This window comes from Arachis ipaensis, chromosome B7 (genome assembly GCF_059453495.1).
Source record: "Arachis ipaensis isolate K30076 ecotype BB chromosome B7, ASM5945349v1, whole genome shotgun sequence".
NCBI classification, from domain to species: Eukaryota; Viridiplantae; Streptophyta; class Magnoliopsida; order Fabales; family Fabaceae; genus Arachis; species Arachis ipaensis.
In genome coordinates, this window is record NC_142442.1 from 39,702,338 (window position 1) to 39,718,014 (window position 15,677).

Here is a 15,677-nt window from a genome sequence, read left to right on the forward strand (position 1 = left end):
CATCCTAATGGTTCAAGAGTTCTATGCCAATGCATGGATCACCAAGAACCATGATCAAAGTAAGAACCCGGATCCAAAGAACTATGTTACAATGGTTCGGGGGAAATACTTAGATTTTAGTCCGGAAAATGTGAGGTTGGCGTTCAACTTGCCAAACATGGAAGAGAACGCACGCCCCTACACAAGGAGAGTCAACTTTGATCAAAGGTTGGACCAAGTCCTTATGGACATATGTGTAGAAGGAGCTCAATGGAAGATTGACTCCAAAGGCAAGCCGGTTCAACTAAGAAGATTGGACCTCAAGCCTGTAGCTAGAGGATGGTTGGAGTTCATTCAATGCTCAATCATTCCCACTAGCAACCGGTCTGAAGTTACTATAGACCGGGCCATCATGATCCATAGCATCATGATTGGAGAAGAGGTGGAAGTTCATGAGATTATACCTCAAGAACTCTACAAGGTGGCTGACAAGTCCTCCACTATGGCAAGGTTAGCCTTTCCTCACCTCATTTGCCACCTATGCAATTCGGCTGGGATTGACATAGAGGGAGATATCCTCATTAAAGAGGACAAGCCCATCACTAAGAAAAAGATGGAGCAAGCAAGAGAGCCCATTCATGGAGCTCAAGAGGCGTATGAAGCTCATCACCATGAGATCCCGGAGATGCCTCAAATGCACTTTCCTCCACAAAACTATTGGGAGCAAATCAACACCTCCCTAGGAGAATTGAGTTCTAATATGGGACAACTAAGGGTGGAACATCAAGAGCACTCCATCATGCTTCATGAAATAAGAGAAGATCAAAAAGCAATGAGGGAGGAGCAACAAAGACAAGGAAGAGACATAGAAGAGCTCAAGGACATCATTGGTTCCTCAAGAAGGAAACGCCACCATCACTAAGGTGGATTCATTCCTTGCTCTTAATTTTTCTCTTTTTCGTTTTCTATGTTATGTGCTTATCTATGTTTGTGTCTTCATTACATGATCATTAGTAGTTAGTAACTATGTCTTAAAGTTATGAATGTCCTATGAATCCATCACCTCTCTTAAATGAAAAATGTTTTAATTCAAAAGAACAAGAAGTACATGAGTTTTGAACTTATCCTTGAACTTAGTTTAATTATATTGATGTGGTGACAATGCTTCTTGTTTTCTGAATGTATGCTTGAACAGTGCATATGTCTTTTGAAGTTGTTGTTTAAGAATGTTAAATATGTTGGCTCTTGAAAGAATGATGACTAGGAGACATGTTATTTGATAATCTGAAAAATCATAAAAATGATTCTTGAAGCAAGAAAAAGCAGCAAAGAACAAAGCTTGCAGAAAAAAAAAAAAATAGGCGAAAAAAAATAGAAAGAAAAAGCAAGCAGAAAAAGCCAAAAGCTCTTAAAACCAAGAGGCAAGAGCAAAAAGCCAATAACCCTTAAAACCAAAAGGCAAGGGCAAATAAAAAGGATCCCAAGGCTTTGAGCATCAGTAGATAGGAGGGCCTAAAGGAATAAAATCCTGGTCTAAGCGGCTAAACCAAGCTGTCCCTAACCATGTGCTTGTGGCGTGTATGTGTTAAGTGAAAACTTGAGACTGAGCGGTTAAAGTCAAGGTCCAAAGCAAAAAAAGAGTGTGCTTAAGAACCCTGGACACCTCTAATTGGGGACTTTAGCAAAGCTGAGTCACAATCTGAAAAGGTTCACCCAATTATGTGTCTGTGGCATTTATGTATCCGGTGGTAATACTGGAAAACAAAGTGCTTAGGGCCACGGCCAAGACTCATAAAAGAAGATGTGTTTAAGAATCATCATACTGAACTAGGAGAATCAATAACACTATCTGAACTCTGAGTTTCTATAGATGCCAATCATTCTGAACCTCAATGGATAAAGTGAGATGCCAAAACTATTCAAGAGGCAAAAAGCTATAAGTCCCGCTCATTTGATTGGAGCTATGTTTCATTGATAGTTTGGAATTTATAGTATATTCTCTTCTTTTTATCCTATATGATTTTCAGTTGCTTGGGGACAAGCAACAATTTAAGTTTGGTGTTGTGATGAGCGGATAATTTATACGCTTTTTGGCATTGTTTTTAGTATGTTTTTAGTAGGATCTAGTTACTTTTAGGGATGTTTTCACTAGTTTTTATGTCAAATTCACATTTCTGGAATTTACTATGAGTTTGTGTGTTTTTCTGTGATTTCAGGTATTTTCTGGCTGAAATTGAGGGACTTGAGCAAAAATCAGATTCAGAGGTTGAAGAAGGACTGCTGATGCTGTTGGATTCTGACCTCCCTGCACTCAAAGTAGATTTTCTGGAGCTACAGAACTCGAAATGGCGCGCTTCTAATTGCGTTGGAAAGTCGACATCCAGGGCTTTCCAACAATATATAATAGTCCATACTTTGCTCGAGGATAGATGATGTAAACTGGCGTTCAACGTCAGCTATCTGCCCAATTCTGGAGTTCAGCGCCAGAAATGGATCAAGAACCAGAGTTGAACGCCAGAAATGGATCAAAACCTGGCGTTCAACTCCACAAATGGCCTCTGCACGTGCAACACTCAAAGCTCAGCCCAAGCACACACCAAGTGGGCCCCGGAAGTGGATTTATGCATCAATTACTTACTTCTGTAAACCCTAGTAGCTAGTTTATTATAAATAGGACATTTCACTATTGTATTTGACATCTTTGGATTATATTTTGATCTATTGATCACGTTTTGGGGGCTGGCCATCTCGGCCATGCCTGGACCTTTCACTTATGTATTTTCAACGGTAGAGTTTCTACACTCCATAGATTAAGGTGTGGAGCTCTGCTGTTCCTCAAAGATTAATGCAAAGTACTACTGTTTTCTATCAAATTCATTTTATTTCGCTTTTAAGATATTCATTCGTACTTCAATCTGAATGTGATGAACGTGACAATCATCATCATTCCCTATGAATGCGTGCCTGACAACCACTTCCGTTCTACCTTCGACTGAATGAGTATCTCTTAGATCTCTTAATCAGAATCTTCGTGGTGTAAGCTAGAATGATGGCGGCATTCAAGAGAATCCGGAAGGTCTAAACCTTGTCTGTGGTATTCCGAGTAGGATTCAATGATTGAATGACTGTGACGAGCTTCAAACTCACGATTGCCGGGCGTAGTGACAGACGCAAAAGGATAGTAAATCTTATTCCAGCATGATCGAGAACCGACAGATGAATAGCCGTGCCGTGACAGGGTGCGTTGACCATTTTCACTGAGAGGATAAGATGAAGCCATTGACAAGGGTGATGCCTCCAGACGATTAGCCGTGCCGTGACAGGGCATTTGGATCATTTTCCCGAGAGAAGACCGAAAGTAGCCATTGACAATGGTGATGTATCACATAAAGCCAGCCATGGAAAGGAGTAAGACTGATTGGATGAAGATAGCAGGAAAGCAGAGGTTCAGAGGAACGAAAAGCATCTCTATTCGCTTATCTGAAATTCTCACCAATGAATTACATAAGTATTTCTATCCTTTATTATTTATCTTTTAATTATCTAATCCAATCACATTTAACCCTACCTGACTGAGATTTGCAAGGTGACCATAGCTTGCTTCATACCAACAATCTCCGTGGGATTCGACCCTTACTCACGTAAGGTATTACTTGGACGACCCAGTGCACTTGCTGGTTAGTTGTGCGAAGTTGTGAACCATGGTATTGGCATCATGTTTTTGGCGCCATTACCAGGGAAAGAAAGAGCGATGAATTTTACACAATCAAAGTGTAATCACAATTTCTGCGCACCAGTAACATATGTGAATAATGAATAGGAGCATCAATATTAAATGGATATCCTGAGGCAGGAAGACCCGAAAATGGTTGATTGGTGGTGCGCGAATTAGGATTTCGCACAGCTTAACTGGCAAGTGCACCGGGTCATCCAAGTAATACCTCAGGTGAGTGAGGATCGATCTCACGAGGATTTCCGGGTTGAACAAACAACGGTTGTCAAGTTGGACTTAGGCAAATCAGAAAGAGGTTTGGTGAGTACAATTCGCATAAAATAAAGAAAGCAATAAACAGTTTGGTGTGAAAATAATATGAGAAAACAGTTAAGGTCTCCGAGATGTTAACTTTTTCTGGATTAAAATATCTTACCAACTATTTTAACAAGTGATTCATTCTATGGCAAACCATAAGTGTCTAAACCCTAATCTCTTAGTGATTTAGCCTCCTCTAACCTTCGTCAACCGACATTCTCGTGGTTACTTAACTCCGATTAGAGGGTGAAGTTTGGAAAACTAGTTTAGTGCCACGAAAATCCTAATTACACAAGACTAACAGGATTATATGTCACATATCCAAATTAGTTCATGCAATTAGCGGTTCAAGAGGAATTTGTTTTTAAGCTGTAGTTCAAGCGAGATAACTCTATCGAGAATCACAAGAACTCATGTAAAAAAGGGTCATACTCTTGTTCCACCCAGTTCATAAGATTAAGAATGAAAACAATCCTTAGAATTGAATCAAACATAAACTAAAATAGAAGAATAATAGTTCTAATCCATAGAAATAAACAGAGCTCCAAACCTTAACCAAGAGAGGTTTAGTTGCTCATACTTAGTGATCACAGTGTTGTAACCATATGTTTTTGTTGAATCTATCGGCCTAGTCTACCATCCCATGCGATAAACCTCTCAAAGAATCCATGTACCACTTGTACCCAACCTTGCTTGGAGTATAAGCAGAATTCATGAGATATCATTTTCCCTCAGTAGATTTGAAACAAGACATGAAGTTCGCGACTATATGCCTGACACAATAAGCATGGAACGCTTTAGGAGGCTTTTAACCACTATCATCGACTCTAAGTGCAGCCTTGATCACTTGGAATCTATAAGATATAATCAAAAGTCCTTCTTGTGGTGTCACATGTCGTCTCAAGTTGTTAAGGAAGAACGACCAGGACTCCATAGTCTCAGACTCAGCAATTGCAAATGCACACAGGAAGGATATTACTATTACCGTCTTGTGCCACTCCAATTACTAACACACCATCATGTTTGCCATACAGATGCATGCCATCAACGGAGACGAAGGGCTTGCAATGTTTGAAAGTCTTCACACATGCAGGAAAAGCCCATAATACCTTATCAAATTGGCTGCAGTTGCGTACCACCAAGTGCCCATCATAGTACGGTATGACCCTAAAATCACATTGTTCCGGGACAACAAATCTGCAATGCTTGGAGCAACCTCAACACCTTATTATATGACTTCTCTCAATCACTGTATATCTATGCAATTGCCTTTTGCTTTGCCATCCAGACCTTTTTGTACGAGGGTTTGAAGTGATAGCTTTGCCTAACTGCATCTTATAGATCATGGATAATGCCTGATGGACTGGACTATATGAGGAGCAAAATGACACTATAAATGAGGTTACTGTCCAACAGTCGATGGTCCTGGGACGTGGTGAGGGGCTACACAGGTGTGTGCACCTTCCTAATGAAATAAAAGATATAAGCTAGGCATTTATAACCAAAATAATCATGATAAATAAGAATATACAACACAATTAAAAACTTGACCTCACCAATATTTGAGATTCTGTCCAAGGACATCCTGACTCCTTATACCTACAATGCACATGGTACTTTAATCGATTTGATTCCACGACTCAGTACTAAGCACTTCTATGAATACTATAATTCTTCACACTAAGCATTATTGCCTCTCTGCTTTTGAATTAGTGGCCAACCTTAAACTCCACACTACTACTATCTATGTTGTAATCATCCCCACCAATATTAAAAATTGGAGTTTCCTCATGCATCGCGTCCAGATCCAATGTGTGGTAGTGACTGGGTACAACTAATAATTCCAGAATTGGTTGCAGGGTAGGCAGAAGATACCAAACTGATGCGTCGACCGGAGTCTCTGGTACAAACTCCTCCCCATCATCATCCTCAGAAGAACCATTATCGTTGCTATTAGCAACATACTCCTCATCGGATTCTTCACCATCGACGTCCAAGTCTATCGCTAGACTAGCACAAATAGTTGCATATCCTTTTATAGCTGATCAAAATTTATCGTACTGTATCTCGTTTATAGTGAAAACATTATAACTTCACGCCTATTTCGTTTATAGTGTAAACAAAATAAGTGTATGTATATCTCGTTTACACTGTAAACGAGATACGTATTGATCGTTCACTCCCATGTATCCCATGTGCAAACATGATACTGCAATAGCAAATGTCTTATCTCGTTTATGATGTAAACAAGATAAGTAACACAATACGAATAAATAAAAACGTTCCAAATTATCTATATCTATAAATAAAATATTTATTTTATTTATTTAAAAAAAATTCAAATAAAATAAAAGTATTTAGATGCAATATGTGCTTAAATACATTATTTTTTAATGTACCAATTTCATTTTGAAATAAAAATCGCAAACTATAAACTAGTGACGCAGATACTATTAATAATTATAATTGTTGTAATTTTAATTTTTTAACAAATTAATTATATAAATAATAATTGGGTGAACTACATTAGCATTTTGTGCAAGTAAATTTATTACACGCAGATCTTTTGTATTGTTATGCCAATAAAGTCCATGGTCATAGATATGGTGCTGGCTTGGTTTGTCTGCTAAGAAGGTAAATTTGGTTGCTTCTACCAAGTTTCGGATATTGTTCTTTTTTGGGGCCATTTTCGTGGATGTGCAGCTCAAGTAACATCTTCATTTAATTTTTCTGCTTTAACTAATTAATCCACTTCAATAACAAAAAAAAAAAAAGCCTAATTAATCCACTTTATTAGAGTTTGAGTCATATTGTTCTTGATTTCGGCTATGGAGTATTATTTTATGATTATGGGCTCCCATAGGTGATCTGAATCTGAATACATTAATTATTGACGGTGTTTAGTTTATGTATGGTCTTCATTTAATTTGTGTTTCTTCCGAGGGTTTGTCTTCTTTTATCATTAAAAACTCAATCATGCTTTTTCATTTTAAATAACTCGACTAAAATAATCTAATGATGATTACTAATATCAAAAGTTTGGTTTCAACTAATGGTTAACGCGTGGCAAGTTATCATGTGTCTGGTGACAATATCTCACATTAAATAAATGATTATATACCCATTTTGGTCCTCAAAGAATTTTAGACTAGACACTTTAGTCCCTAACTAAAATTAATTACTCGATTGGTCCCTAATAATTAACTCCGTCAGTCACTTAGGTCCTTTACTCTGTTAATTCTAACGGAGGACAAAATAGTCCCTGACAACTCTAACAGGAGACAAAATGGTCCCTGATCTCCTCTGTTCGAAAACGACATTATTCTCTCCCAATTTTCATCATATCTCATATAACACTAACAGTCTAACACTGTAACTTCAAACTACACAATGCACACTATAAATTTAATGTTCACAAGAAAAGAAATCCTCAACTTGTTCTCAACCAATTCATACTCAGGAAACTAATGCCTATGTCTCTCAACTAGTTGTCGTCTTCGATAGATCCCATGAATATAGATAGCAAGTCTGATTTGTTAAGACTCATCGTCGTCGTTGCCATCTCCCTCCTCCTCTGCCCTAACATCTCCATGACCACATTGTCCACCACTCCGATCGCTTCCTTCAGCTTCTTCTCCGAATCAATGTTCAGTAATCGCTTCAGTTTCCATATGAGCGGCAACGATGACATTGCTCGTTGTAATAGCTTGGATGCGAGGTCGAAGCTGTCTGCCAACTTGGACTCCGGGAAAGAAGGAATGAAACACTCAGTATCTATTTCAAATGAGAATTTGCATATGATGTCGAAGGAGAATCTTCTCATGATGTCATAATATCCAACAATCTATATTGCTTGTCGGAGAGTGGAGAAAGGCGTGCCCTTGGAGTAGTTGTAGAACTTGGTCTTGAGGATGTCGTGGACGTTGTCGGCGTTGGAGGTGATATTATCAAAGACGTGGAAGTGGATGCTTTTGGTGGGTGAAGTGCAGAGGAGGTGGATGTACCATTCACAAAGATTTAGGAAGTGTGTGGTCCATGACATGTTAAGGTAGGTGCGACACATGTGACAATTACACCATGCCTTAATCTTGGAGCTAAAGAGGAGGAAGGAAAAGATGGAAAAGAAGATTGTGGAGGTGAAGAAGGAGAATATGAATGTTAGAGTTATGCGAGATATGATAAAAATTGGAGAAGAATAGTGTCGTTTTCGAATAAAGGGGTCATGGATCATTTTGTTCCTTATTAGAGTTGTCAGGGATCATTTTGTCCCATGTTAGAGTTTTCAGGGACCATTTTGTTTTCCGTTAGAGCTGACGAAGCTAAGGACCTAAGTGACTGACGGAATTAATTGTTAGGGACCAATTGAGTAATTAATTTTTGTTGGGGACTAAAATGTCTAATTTAAAATTCTTTGAGGACCAAAATGAGTATATACTCTAAATAAATTAATATTTGAATTAAATAAATATAAATGTCACGAGCCAATATTTATACGTTGTATTTATTTTGTATTTGAATTAATATTCTTTCTATTTTTCACTAAAAAATATGGATTTTTTAATAAATAATTTAAATATTTTATTTACAGATATAAATAATTTGTAGCATATTTATCTATTTATAATTTTTTTTATTTAGCTCATTTATATTAATCTCGTTTCAAAACACGTGTAGAAACGTAATACGTATAATATTAAACGTATCTTATTTTGTTTACAGTGTAAACGAGATATATATATAAACTTATTTCATTTACATTATAAACGAAATAAATAAAGAAATAAAAATTGATAAATAGACTATAAATTATCTATATTCGTAAATAAAATATTTAAATTATTTATTTAAAAAATTCTTAAAAAAAGGGTAAATACCCTATACGACCCTGACCTTTTTTTCGTGAGACATAACATACCTTAATCATTCTTAAACTTTAACCATCCCCCTTTAAGGAAAATGGACAAATCGACTCCTGTTACTGGATGACAAAAGATTGTTGTTGATATGTTAGGTAATAGTGTCACGTGTCACCTCCAAATAGTTATGGGACTAAAACCCCTCCTCCCTTCAACTACCCCTTCTTCTTCCTTCTTCTTATTCTCTTCTTTTTCAAAATTTTAACATTGTGCCTTTGTTTCTTCTTGGATAATGTACCCCTTTATTTCTTTTCTTCAAAGTCTTCCTTCCTTCACTCACTCATTTTCAATTTCTTTTACACAAATACCACTAAACTTTTATTTCTTCATCAATGTCAGACACCATTGAACTTCCATTCCTTCATCAAGGGTGGACTTCACTGTCATTCCTTTCACAATCACTAAATTTTATTATATTTTTCATTCACTTCAAGGATCTGTTATCCAAAATCTTCTACCACCATCTCCAAAAAAGGTAAATTTAAAATACCCAATAATTCATAGAAATTTTAAGCAGGTAAAATTTAAGAATCATTTATATAATATATTACGTCACACACACATAAAAATTTAAACTTCTATTTGTTCAATAACAAAAAATAAATCTAAAAATTGTAAATGAAGAAGAAGAAGCTAATGGCTTTGGATTTTCCGATGAAATTGACGATGATGGAGGTGACTTCGAAGAGGATGGAGGAGGTGTCGACGCCGTTGAGGGAGACGTTAGTGGAAATGTTGAGGCACGTCATCATTTCTCTCTTTGTTCTTTATTGTTTACCAGTAAATTGAACAAGTGAAGAGAAGAACAAAAACAAGAAAGAAGGAACAAGAAGAAAAAGGGTAGAGAAGAGTTTTTATCCCCTGCAGCCATTTAGAGGTGACGCGTGACATTGTTATCTAATACGTCAACATCAACCTTTTGTCATCCGGTAACAGAGGTCGATTTCTCCATTTTTCTTAATAGATAGGCGCTTGGTTGAAATTTAAAAATAATTAAATTGCGCTATGTCTCAAAAAAAAAAAAAATCAAAGACTAGATAGAGTATTTACCCCTAAAAACATCTACCTCTAACATTTGTCTTAAATAGTTTATTTAAAGCATCCTACAACATTTTTAAATTAATTAATTTATATGTTAGATAACAATTTGAACATCAAAAGAATACGTGGTAAAACAATAAAAATTAAAAATCAGTTTCAATTCTTTTATGAATTTTTTGGATAAGAACCAAAACTTTAAATTGCAAATTTTATAGGACCAAAATTTTATTCAACTCAGAAAAAACATTAGCTAGTCAATAATAGTGTAAATTACGCATATAAAATACTTTCTAACAAAATTTGCTCAAATATCCTAAATGAAATTTGGTAACATTTAGGTCCTCTTTTAATTTATTCTATATAATTTGTTATAGTAAAAAACGAACAAAATAATTTAAAGTAGTTTGTTTTAGCCCACAACAATTTAATATTAGAATGACTGTGTAGTTAATTCACCAACAAATTAATAAGAAGAGTGTAGGACTGTAAATCGTTGTGAGGCGCAATGATTTAGTAGCGTTAGAGACAGGTTCGTTGTAGCCTCCATTGATTTAATATAAGAATGTGTAAATTTATTATTACAAACTACAACGAATTAATGAGATAACTCGTTTGTGTAGTTCATTGTGAGGTGCAACGATTTAGTAAAGCAGAGAGAAGTTCGTTGTAGTCTCCAACAATTTATTGTCTCAATTTGTTTGACCTACCAACGATTTAGTAGAGAAGATGAGCCTATAAATACTTATTTAGACGTAACCTGTAGAATAGCAAATACAATGTTTAATAATAAGTTTTTATTTTTTAAACTCTTGTACACCACAAAGGGAAGATAAAAAAAAAAAATTAGAGGGGAATAAGTTTCACAAACAAAGAACGTATTTTTTTATTTGTCAATCAACTAGTTTTGTTGAGTTACAATTTGCAACTAACATAATACAAAGACTTGAAGTGTATAAAATCAAGCGTGTAGAGTAATCATTTTACAAGATCTTTATTGTTATCATGGTAGATTTTGTGAAGGTTTCTTTAGTAAAACAAAAAGTAGTTACACAAATTTATGGAAATTGAGAAGAGTTATACACGAGAAACCAAGATAGGTTCTAAACATGCAGATAACCATGTTCGACAACATTGCAGCGTTAAAGACTTTTCTGGTTAGAGTTGGGATAAGGTTGATGAGTCGTCAGTGCACTTTTACTGTCTTTTTCAACACATGTTGAGACTTTCAAACATTACAAGCTACTCATTAGTATTGATGGGACTCACTTATATGTCAAATTTGAGAGTATATTACATCTAACGATTGTGCAAGATGAAAATTCTAACATCATCCTAGAGGCTTTTACACTTGTTGAGGGAGAATATGTTGAGTAGTAGTTATTTTTTCTATCCAATCTTTGTTAGTATGTGACATCTTAGTAGGATATTCTTATTATATCAGAAAGATCAAAGCACATATCACATAGTAATTAAGCATTTAAGCTAATTGTGATTTCTCAATATCCTAGTTGATAGACATATGTGAGGTCTGTTATATCTTCCCTCGTAAGTATCTTTTTCTTGTCGAAATGTGATCTAATTCAATCAATTGCAATATTTTTCAAATTTCTTGCACTTTTCTAATACTTAATGTGATCTGACTTCAATAATTTATACTCAATCCTACCATGAATGCTATAACTCTTGACATTAAGTATAGCTTCCTTTTTATTTTGGAAGGATTGTCCAATTTAAAACTCAGTTAGAGTTGAAATACCATGCGAATCTCCAGCCTCAAATCCAAATTCTATGTCCGAAAATTCTTGTTATGCCATAAACTCCAAATTTAAAGTCAAAAAATGCATCGAGTATTATTGTGTTTCAAAACTTGAGGAGCCCTCATGTTGAATTGGAATGCTCCTAAAATCTTCGTCGATATCTTAAACAAAACATGATAGGCTCTGTCTTCATCATCGTCTCATGAGAGTACCTCTTCTATAAAATTTGGTTCTGTACTCTTCTATGCAGAAACTAAGATCATATGAGGAGAATCTATCATGACAACCACAAATTTACTAAACAAACGATTATCTTTGAGATTACAAGAAGCATCAACAAGTGTCTCATTATAACCTACAACGAATTTACTAGAGTCGTTCTCATATTAAATCGTTGTGGGCTAAAACATACTATATTAAAATATTGTTTGTTTTTTACTACAACAAATTACAAAGAAATAAAAGAAGACATAAATGTATGTTACCAAATTTCATTTCGGACATTTCAGTAAATTTTGTTGAAAGCATTTTATGTACTTAATTTACCCAAAGTTTGACTTACTATATATATATATATATATAATATATATATAAATTGTGATAATAATTTTGATATTTTAAATTTAATTTAATTAATATCCGAAAAAATGGTTCAAGAGATGTTATTAGTAAATTTTTAAAATCCATAACTTAAATTTTTAAGGTTTTCAAAAGGATAACAAAAACATTGTTTTCTTTTAAATTTTCTTTTAAGTCTATCCCCTTTTTCATTCTAGAGTTTAGTTAATATATGTTGTAAAAACAGATGTAAAATTATTAACTGAATTTTTTTTTATAAACATATAGAGTCTTAAATTTTATTGTGTTTATTACATATTTATTATAAAATTTAAAAACTTTTACTAATATTAACTAAACTCTTTCAAAATATCATATGGACATTTAAAAATTTTAAAAAGTAACCAACGTAATATTAGGCAATATGATAAATATCTTGATTCCTTAATCAATAGAAGAACACTACTAAGAAAATTTTTAAAACTTAAGTAAAAATGAATTAAACTAGTCACATTCTTGATAATAATAGGGCTCGAATAATATTGTTAAATTGGACTTTTAGAAAGTCTATGATAAAGTGAGATGAAACTTTGTGGATATAGTGATACAGAAGATGGGTTTTGGTATTAGATGGAGGACCTGGGTGAAAAAATGTGTGACTACAGCATCTATGTCAATATTGATCAATGGGTCACCAACCAAGCCGTTCAAGATGGAGAGGGGCCTCAGACAAGGCGATCCTCTCTCTCCATTCCTGTTTGTTCTCGTTGTTGACGTTCTGCATAGGATGGTGGGGGAGGCGGTTAGAAATAGCAGAATATCTCCACTGCTGGTGAGAAGGGACAATATAAAATTGTCGCATCTCCAATTTGCAGACGACACCATATTATTTTGTCCTCAGAAAACGGAGAGGCTAGTGAATTACAAGAGGCTCCTGCGTTGTTTTGAGTTAATGTCTGGCCTGAGTATCAACTTTGAAAAATCGAGCCTAATTTCAGTCAACTGTGAGAAGGAATGGGTGACGAATATGTGTGGTCTGTTGGGTTGTGGCGAAGCGGTATTACCTGTCAGGTACTTAGGGATTCCTCTTGGTGCTAATCCTCGATTGGTGAAGACCTGAAAACCAATCATTGACAAGGTTGAAGACAAGCTGAGTTTATGGAAAGCTAGGTCTCTCAACAAAGCGGGTAAGTTGGTCCTTATAAAATCTGTTCTCAATAGCCTGCCGGTTTACTACTTAAACTTATATAAGATGTCAAAGGGGGTTGCAGAAAGGATTATTGGGCTTTAAAGAAGGTTCCTGTGGAGTAAAGAAGATGGGAATAATGGGATACCACTGGTGAAATGGGAGATAGTTCAAGCTCCGAAAAAGCTAGGAGGTTTGGGGGTGGGGGATGCTCTAATTAGGAATGCGGCGCTACTGTTCAAGTGGTGGTGGTGTTTTTCAAAGGAGGACTGCCCGCTTTGGAAGAAGATTGTTTGCTCTTGTAATCAGTTGGACCCAACTGTAATGTTATCAAACCAACCTGTGCCATCAAGAGGGGGGCCGTGGAAAGATATTTGCCAGCTTAATATTAAGGAGCAACAGGCAAGAGATATGATGATCAGGGGTCTGTTGATAGAGGTGGGAAATGGCAGGAACATTCGTTTTTGGGAGGATGCGTGGTTACAAGATGGCTCTTTGAAAGAATATTTTCCAAGACTCTTCTCTATTTCAAATTAACAAGGGGACTGTGGGTTTTGGGATGGGTTAGAGTGGGTATGAGACTTCCAATGGAGGAGGGAACTCTTCCAATGGGAGTTAGAGTTGCTAAATCAATTACACGACCGGTTGAGGGTTGTGAGGTTATCGGTTGATAGATAGGATTCAGTGGTATGGAAATTTGATAAAAATGGAGTGTTTTCTACTAATTCTTTTGTGCAGGTGCTACAAAATGAGACGCTCCCAACCGACATCACAAGTTACAACTTCACAAGCTCCATTTGGAGAGGCTTGGTTCCACCAATTAATCATCATGACAACATTTGTGTTTTGTGTAAAAAGAACATAGAATTTGTACATTATTTATTTTTTACCTGTGAGTTCACGTGGCAGGTGTGGTGTGCATGGCTGACATTTTCTGATAGAGCTTGGGCCATCCCGGGAACCACTAAAGAGTTCTATGAGAGCTGGATCGAAGCAACAGGTAGGAAGTCTGAGCAAAGAAAATGGCTGATAGAATTTTGTGCGGTTATTTAGAACATCTGGTTGAAGTGAAATAGCAGAGTTTTCCAGCAAGTAGAGACAAATGTTGAAGGAGTTAAGATCATGTCCTTCTTGAGTTACAAGGATTAGTGTGGAGTCGATCCGTTCGATTGTTGATGACAATGCCGGAAATGACAACGAATACCAACTTTTCAGTTATGTCTGTGTTTATTTTGGTTGTCCTTGTTCCTCTGCTCCACTTTACTGTGTTGAACTATTTTGTTCAAAAAAAAAAAAAAAGATATTGGAGGAGACGATGAGAGGTGAATTTGATCACAGCTTAGCATGCATTAGCATGAAGACAAGAGTTCCTCCATCATCACATGTTCACATCCTATAATATTTTGTCTTATACGATGATATTGGAACCAATCATTCAATTAGCAATCTACCATCCAATCCACTTGCCAGAGGGTCCTTAATTCCTTATTCGGTCCAATAAACTCTACATGCATATTGAAAGTTTGAAACCCATCCACGAAATGTTTGTGGCTTATTTTGATTTCCTCATCCACATCCACGTGTCACTCACTAATTTAAACCTTTCATAATTGACACGAAAATTATCACTTGTTCCTCCTGTGAAAATAGGAACAAGAAAAGGACTAATATAACCCTAATTTTTTAGGTAAATTGACAGAAAAGGCCAGCTCAAAAACACTATTTGTGGCTCTCGGCTATCATAATTTGTAACATAATTCAACTATTATTCAATGATATATATTTTTTCAATAAAATTTCATATATATGTTTTATTAATATTTAACATTTATTAATATTTACTCATCAACTTATTATCTATTACTCAATTTTATAATTATTTTCACAACACACAAGTGTATAAATGAGATATTTAAAATATAATGATATAGAATGCTTATACAAATATTTTATGATATCCATTTTAATATAGAGTTTTAGATCTACCATTCAACAATGTCAATGGATTATATTAACTACAATACTGATGTTCAAATTTATTTATTGGAACATTTTAGATGCAACCAAAATTAATAGCGGCGAGGTTCATGTTGGTGGAAAAGTATTTAATTCATTTTGTGAAAATACCAAAATATGCTTATAGTGAACTTTTCTTTTAAGAATAATTTGGTTTAACTGTATTATAAACTAAAAATTTAAAAACAAAACGA

General features: G+C 35.4%; 1 protein-coding gene across 1 annotated transcript; it reads left to right on the top strand.

The window, feature by feature from the left end:
• The first annotated feature begins 12,894 nt into the window (after window positions 1-12,894).
• On the top strand, window positions 12,895-14,520 carry LOC107607088 (uncharacterized). Its single transcript, XM_016309075.1, has 4 exons — window positions 12,895-13,338; window positions 13,777-13,905; window positions 14,206-14,277; window positions 14,377-14,520. Exons 1-4 carry the CDS (start codon window positions 12,895-12,897, stop codon window positions 14,518-14,520), a joined length of 789 nt encoding a protein of 262 aa, XP_016164561.1.
• Window positions 14,521-15,677: the final 1,157 nt, after the last annotated feature.